At 47.6% G+C, this 7,861-nt stretch overlaps 1 protein-coding gene across 2 annotated transcripts in view; it reads left to right on the top strand.

Annotated features, from left to right (window-relative positions):
* Positions 1-4,428, top strand: part of KCNC4 (potassium voltage-gated channel subfamily C member 4) — a 49,211-nt gene extending 44,783 nt beyond the window's left edge. Inside the window, exon 4 of one of the 2 annotated variants that reach the window (XM_006036963.1) lies at positions 4,211-4,428. In XM_006036963.1, coding sequence (XP_006037025.1) covers positions 4,211-4,230 — 20 coding nt within the window. In that variant the 3' untranslated portion in view covers positions 4,231-4,428. Of the gene's footprint in view, positions 1-4,017; positions 4,119-4,210 lie in introns of those variants that run through there. The other variant, XM_025193414.1, reaches the window with a different exon arrangement.
* Positions 4,429-7,861: the final 3,433 nt, after the last annotated feature.

Genomic DNA, 7,861 nt, shown 5'->3' with positions numbered 1-7,861 from the left:
TTTCCATGTGCTTTAATTTCCCACAACTGCCATCTCAAGTGAATCTTGTCCTGAGGAACAGCAAAAAGAGGGGGGAAGATATATAGTGCACGAGAGCTGATCTTCCCCAGGGACATTTATCTCCCTTCACAGAGAAGCCAGTAGAACTCACTCCTGACCGTGGTACATTTGAGCTGGCCTGTTGCTTCCCAGCAGGGCATGTAATGACATTTCAGAGCATAGTCATCAAGTACCTATAAGCAAGGGAATCATTTTTTGTATCATATCATATCAGATTTAAGCGCTCACAATAGAGGGCAGCTTTCCAATAACAATACCACCACCTTGCCCTTGTTTGGCTCTTTGTATTGGTAGATCTCAAAGCTTTTTATAAAGGAGGTTGGTATCATCACTCCCATTTTCCAGATGGAAAAACTGAGGCACAGAGCAGTCATAAATCTGAACTCTCCAGTCCCAGGGCAGCACTCTAGTCACTGGACTATGTGGCTCAGCTCCCAGGTACTTGGGCAATTTAACCCCGCTTCCTTTAGGGCCAAGCTACCTTGAGCTAGTTTCCCTTTGCCATGGGATAAGAATGGGTGGACAGAGCCCTACTCTGTGTGAGCAGTTCTGCCCAAAATCCTCATTCTCTCCCATTTCATGGCAGTGTCATTGTTTTTCCATACCCTAACACAGGCACAAAGCCAAGGGCCTGCATGTGCAGTCAGGGAAACCCATCAACTCACACAGCTTGGTTCTGCCCTGTGAAGCACCTTGGGCAGCCTTCCATTGCCTGTAGCATCCTCTGCCATGTGAAGGATCTTAATTGCTCTCTCTCTTATGTCTCAGACCCCTTGACTATAGCAAGGTCAGTGGGTAAATGTGAGTCTTTAGACTAAAGACTCGCATGGTAGCAGCCATTAGTACCTTTCAGCATAACCGTCCCGAGATCCCTTCATCCCTCCATCAGCCAGCGGAGAAAAGCTCAGCAGACACTTGGACCATTCTCCGTGCTCAGAGATGAGGCTCTGCTTTAGCACTGACCTTCCCATGTATGATGCAGTCACCCCAGGTCCAGAGCATTCTGTCCTGCCTCTGGGCACCTCGTTTTCCATGTGCTGAGCCCAGGGCGGACATGCAACAGAGCCAAATGCATGGCAGCCTGCCCCTGCTAATCTGCAAGCTGTTCCCACCCCCGCAGTCTTGGAGACTGAAAACGATCTTTTTTATGTCAGAAATATTGGTCAACCTGAAACTTAAAAAAGAAACCAGCTTCACCAAGAGGCCCAAGAAAGCCAGCTGCAGTTTCCATCCTCTCCAAAGCTGTTCAGTTGTAAGAGGGGGGATGGAGCGGGGGATCTACTCAATACCACATAGATGCCTTTGAGTAACAGAGCATGCAAATGCATTACGAGTCAGAAAGCCTGTAGATGTGAATGTAGTGCAGCACCAAGTAGACCGAGCCTAGGATGTCCGTGGATGGATTAGCTTCACAGTGCTGCTATCTAAAGAATACCCACCTTGACAGGTAGTTGCATGGGACCCTACCTAGCTATTTATGGTACTGCTATTACTGTAGTGTCTACTAATAAAATTACATCTACTAATAAAATTCAATCCGTGCATCTCCCAACACCAAGCTGGTATTATCCCCATTTTTTTTCCAGATGGGAAACAGAGGAATTAAGGCCAACATACTCCAAAAAATTACGCACCTAACTCCGCTTTAGGCAAGTGATTCCCTTTGCCTAAATAATTTTGAGGATCTAGGTCAAAGTGACTTGCCAAGGTCACCCAGGGAGTCTATGGTGAAGCAGAGAGCTGAACCCAGGTGTCCTGGGTCCTAGGCTAGACTGGATTGGACATGTTTCCTTTCTGAAAGGCCTCTATTGGAAATGGAGACACCACTGGCTGAACATTACCTTCACCTCTCCACAAGCAGAGACCGCTCTGCTGCGCGGGATCTGAGTTAGCAGGGGTTACACTCCCCGTTTTCCACTGCAGCTGTTCTTCTGGCAGTGATAACCAAAGGGTGTTTCATCTCACGCATTCCTAGCATGCAACCCAGAGGAAGCAATATTGTCATCAGATGGACACTGATTAGTATGGGAAAGGTGGATGCCTGGCGGCTGCTCGTGACATTGCACACAGCTGCAGCTCAGGAAAGGTCCTGAATACTTATTCATCTGAGCACACTGGAATGCCACATTCAAGCAGTTGTCACCAAAGCCAAGTCAGTGGGTGGCTCCGTGGCAGCAGTTCTAAACCTGCTTTACATTCATACATCTCATTCATGTCTCCTTCGGAGCATGGTTCCTATAAAGTGCCTATTTTGAGCCAACAATACGATGTCCTTGAGCTGCATACGTGAAAAGCCAGGTCCAAATGTCCCAAACCCACCCCCCACCCTGAGACCCAGACTCAGAATTTGTACAAAGGCTTCTTTATTGAACCCAAACAACTCCTGAGAATCCTGTGAATGACTGCAATGTTGTATCCCACCACTATGATAAAGAAAATGCTTCTCTAGATGGCTGGGAAACAGAGGGCATGGCCTGTGGATCCAGTATTTTTCCTGGGCATCCCATCTGCCTTTGCAAATTCCTGTTCATGTGCTCAATCTCAAGTACCTGCTTGGTCTTCTTGACTTCAGTAGGGCCCTTACACTTTTATAGGGCAGGGTTTCCCTCTTGAAGGCCCTATGCAAAGATTTCATATCAGACCCCTCCCTATTCTTTACCAGACAATCATAGTAACAGCAGCCATGAAATCAGGCAGTTTCATAGCTGCTAATTCAGTGGGTGGCGGGGTGGGGTGGTGATCCCTGATCAACACAGGCCCCTGCCAGTTACATGCTTTGCACTGGCCTAATATCCCCCTGACCCTATGCTTAAAAGTAAGCACATCCCCACATCCTTTGGCCATCTGGCCAAATAATAATAATACTAATTTATAGCAATGAGGTGACTGGGGTGATTCCAAAATGTACTGCACCATTGGTGCTGATTGGGCTGTGTTTTCTCACGCATGCTGGGAAGAACAAGACTTATATGGTCACCTAATATCCTTAGTTATTTTGTTCAGGGTGTTAACTGGGATTATATATACACGGTCCTTGAATAGCCTTTGTTCCCTGGGGGATCTTCTGCCTTTGTTGGATATCCTGACTGCAATCAATAGCAGTTCCCTCCTCAAGCCTCATGTTGCTTCCCTGCATGTAACTTGCTGGGTAATGGACCCCAGGGATTGCCAGCTAGTATTTACCATCCCCAGAAGCTTCATTCAGACTGATGTGAATGCATGGGCATCTGGGATCTGAGCCTAGCTCAGCTGAAGCAGAGAGGTGTCAGTACAAACATGGAATGAGCTCCAGAGGATGCACAGCTACAAGGCATGGTCCCTGCAGGCTCTTTGCTGGTGTGGTAACCTACCCAGCCTCAGGCTTCCTTGGCCAAGGAGAGGATGCTGTGGGTCTGCAAAGGGTGATGGTCAAGGAGAGGATGCTGTGGGTCTGCAAAGGGGGAAGCTTTTCTGCCTCATGCAATCCTGAAGGGTTCCTCAAGTGTATTTTTACTGTAACACGTGGTCACAGTATTCAACCATTTCCATACTAGAGTCTCAGCCAAGGTAATAGTTCAGTGCTCACTGGTAGCTTACTCCTTGGACCTACCATGGTGCTCAACAAGGGTGGCGATACTGTACAGAGCCCTGGGGACAACAGTCCCATATTCAACCCCAGGAATAGTCAGTCAGGGTGGTGTCAGCATTTCCTTTATCCCTCGTCTTTCTCTGACTCGTCCAAACTCAAACTACCGCATATTTTGTCTGGGTGGTTTCAATGTTCTCCTGCCTTTAGAAAGTTGAGCAAACGGTCCTTGCTTTTCCCCTTGGAAGCCTCTCAGTGCCTGCATCCACCAGCCCACGGCTCTCATTCTCTTGCTCTCTTTATTCATTTCAACAATAATAACCGTGAGTCGGAAATGCGGAAAGGAAAAGCTGTGCAATGGTGTGTTTAATTCCTGTATCCTTTAAACACAGAGAGCTGCAAAGATGTCCTCTCTTCTAATTATCCCCAAGCTGAGGTTGTCACCTTCTCATAAGGCTTTGGTCCTGTGACGACAGGCAGAGAGACAGAGAGAGCAAAGAAACTTTAGCAGGGCATGTTTGCCTATCCTGAAGCCACTGGCAAGGCTCTTTTGCTGTGAAAGACTGAAAATCCTTGTTTTTGCAGGACTCTTGAACCCCCCGTGACTCTCATGGAAGCTGGGATTTGCTCAGACTATTTCCTGTTGTAAATGTACACAGGGCAGAGGGGTGGGAGGGGGGAGTCACTCTCCGTGCTGTAACCCAACTTGTTGTGCATGTGTTGTACAATAGTCTGTCTGATGTGTACCATGATCCCCCACATTGCCAATGCCATTATGGACACCTGTGCTGTACTGTTCCAGTAACAACCCCCCCACCCCCCCTTTTAACTTGTTGACTGCCCTGTTGGCCACCGTGATTGCTGTCATTCTGCTGTAGTAACTTAGACGGCGCCTGGATCCCACCGCAGATGACCACCGCTGGGCACCAGATGCTCATCAAAGACACTCGCCTGCAGGCTCCATCAGTGCTCCAACTGTGTTCATCCGCCAAACAGTAGCTGTGGACTATTTTTTTTAAACTCCATGATGTTTGCTACACCCTTCTCCACTGTACAGATTCCTCTTCTGGACGAGACTGCTCATGGGACTGTTTTGGGAGGGTTAAAGCCATTGGATAACTGCTCCTGAGGTGTGCGGAAAGGAGAAGCAATACTAGAATAGCTAATGGATGAGTGCAATAGCAGAGATGGGGTGGACCCACTGGCCTAGACTGGCCAGTTTCTTTTTAATGCTGTTACATTTCTCTGTGACCAAGGCAATACCAACCCCATTATGTCCTGTGCGCATGCGTCTACCTGTCAAGCAGTACTAGAGTCCTAATAAAGAGACCTGAGAGCTGAAATGCAGCTCTTGTACCTGATCCTGTCTCTGCTTCTCCTTTGTGCAAAACACAGTGCCTTGTATCTGGTTACCTGCCAAGCCCACTGCTCCAAACAGTGGCTGTCAGGGGCCCATATAAATAAGGGCCTTCATGGGTCTTAAGTCTGCTGTAGGATCTAAATTTTGTGCCAAAGTCCCCTGGACTCTGAGGCCAGGGTCTCAGGATTGGGGCCTTTGGGCTCCTCAGAACTTTTGGTGAGGCAGGCTGGGAACAGCTTCACTGAAACATTTACAGTTTGGACATATTCGACAGGAATTTCCCCACGTGATTGCAACTGGATTGTGCAATAAGCACTGGATGCGGCTTCTCAACTGCCCAGCCATGAAACGGCTAGCAACATGGCCTTTAAAAGACATCTTTTCAGGGGCATGGGGTTGTTCATGCTCTGAGCTGTGCCTGCAGGAAGAGGACAGCGCTAGTTTGGGGTGGAGTGAGCTGACACTTTCGATCGGCTTTTGTGCAGTCATAAAGGTGGTTGTTAACTGGTGAAGATTCACTGAAGGCAAAGGATCCCGGTGGATTTGCACCAGCCGTAGATGTGGCCTGTACTACTTTTATAGGATAGTTTAGGGAGTCTTTCAGCATAATTCTGCAGCTTAAAGATGGAGTTCAGCAGCAAAACCAATGCAACTACAAGGCGTGAGGGAACCCTACTTGTTCATTGCTCATTGTCTGATCACTGTTGCCATGTGTTTGATGGGTCTCCAGTTAAGCTCACAGGAAATATCTGGTGGAAATCATGGCAGAGAAAACACACACTGGGGACAAAGAGTCTGGTTAATGACTTACGGGCAAATACAATGGTGACCAGAACAAGAATGAGAGGGTTTCAGCCCATGGGAATCTTCCTGTGAGAACAGCCTTCCATGAGACTGAAAAGAAAGCAGTATAAAATACAGAATGATCAATGCTTTTTGTGGCTGATGGCCAAGCATCAATTAAAGATAAAACCTTTCTCCAAGGCATTGGGAGAAACTATCTATTTCCCACTCAGATGGAATAAAGCCATTTGCAAGCAGGGTTGGCTGAAAGCTGCACTGCTGGGTTTGTAATGATATTGAATGTATTGCTAAGTTCGTAATGATATTTAAACATCACGGCCTGATTCCAGCACTGCCGCAGTTTCGTTCTCAGATCAATGTGGAGCGGTTTCATTGTCTGGGGCTGAAAGCTGATCAGAGTCACTGCTCAAATGAATCAGGGCACCTGATCTTTGGTGACGCAGGATGACTGTGACACTGAGTGACTGACTGCGCTGCAGGGTGAGTCCAAGGACTCCGCAGTCCCGCTCTCCTGAAGCAGCCACGGAATAGTGGGATCAAAACCCCTGATGGGCCCAGGGAAGCAAACCCTGGTTGAGATGTTGGGGATAATCAAGTCACATCCATTTGCTGCAGAGCAGTCAAGGCCACTGCAGGACTGCGGGTGTGGACACAGGGCAAGTTTGCTCCAGTGTGTTCTCAGTGTACTCTGGAGGCATTGTGTGGACACAACGTACAGTGTTTATTGTAGAAAGATGCTATTCTCCAAGGCAAAGGTACTTCTGAGGAAGCCAGCAGTAAACCTCCAGTAGAGAAGATCACTCCATGTATGTGTCCTGGGTCTACTACCAAGCTCAAATTCACTCCAGAGGTACCTATGATGTAATTCTTGAAGGGCCTCATGAATTTTTTGGTCAGAAGCAAATTCCTTGAATTTCTTCAACCCTGGAATCACCAGGATCCTTGCAGATAAGATACATTTTGCTAGTCATCTGGGTGCAGTCATCCACACAGAATCGATGTGTGAAAATTAATGGCATGGTATGGCCTCTACTGTTTATGACACACTCATTCAGTGCACATCAGCTCTAGTCCCACCTCCTGGCCAGGCTCTGAAATAGCATCTACTACAAGCAGCTGGTTTATGAGAGCTGGCCATGGATCTGCCCCTTTCCATAGAGTCTAAAATTTACTGGGGAGTAAATTATGGGGTAAACAACTCCAGTGTAAATGTGCAATGTGTCTGCACCTCATGTGAAGCATGAGGAAGGACTCAACAAGTAAGATGAGTGGAGCAGACACTTCAAGGGTCTTGGCTACTAATTAGTGTGATAAGAGAGGATAAGAAACCTTCTGCCACAGAAGATCTCCACTGGCAGGCAGCAGTAGTAGGTTCGTTATGTACTCTGCCTGTCCTTAAGGAGCAGCATCAGCTACTCAGCCACACTCAGCCAGTGCGTTTTACTGTATCATTGAAACCTGTTCATTATTCAGCCTGTCGCTGAAGTGTCTTGTGAAAATTTCAGCGAGAAAATGAGGAGAAACTCAGGAACAGTCGTTCTGTTTTTTCATCATAGTTGAAACTTTGGAGGAAAAGTTGCGTCTTCACCCCAAAAATCAAGCACCGGAGAAATATTAACCAGCTTTAGTTTTCTGTTAGTAAACACGCCTCTCCAAGGTGCCCATCATCTTATATTTCCAGCCAGCCCCAAAATAGAGCTCTCAAAGTGGTAGGCGGACATGCCAGCTCGGGGAGGTGGGAGGAGACCGGCTATTTGGGGATTGGTGCAGAGAAAACAGATCTTTTGCAGTGTCTTGGCCAAAGCAGGAAATCCTGGTTGCCAAATGGCACTCTGCAGGGTGTCCTGCCCACTTGTGACACCTGCACATACATAAATATGCCCAACGACGCTGCACACACGTCTGCATCCAGCTGCTCGCACACAATTTGCTTATGTGCCCCTATACACAACACGCCCATATACACACAGTCCCCAGGACTGAAAATGGGTTTGGGCAGATGGCTGCTGAAACATGAGATCAGCAAATGATTGAAATGGGTTTTTCAAAGGCAGCCCGACAAGCATAGAGGA

The sequence above is a fragment of the Alligator sinensis genome, unplaced genomic scaffold (assembly GCF_000455745.1).
Source record: "Alligator sinensis unplaced genomic scaffold, ASM45574v1 scaffold872_4, whole genome shotgun sequence".
Taxonomy (NCBI): Eukaryota; Metazoa; Chordata; order Crocodylia; family Alligatoridae; genus Alligator; species Alligator sinensis.
The sequence above is the reverse complement of the archived record's forward strand: the minus strand, read 5'-3'. Positions and strand labels throughout refer to the sequence as shown.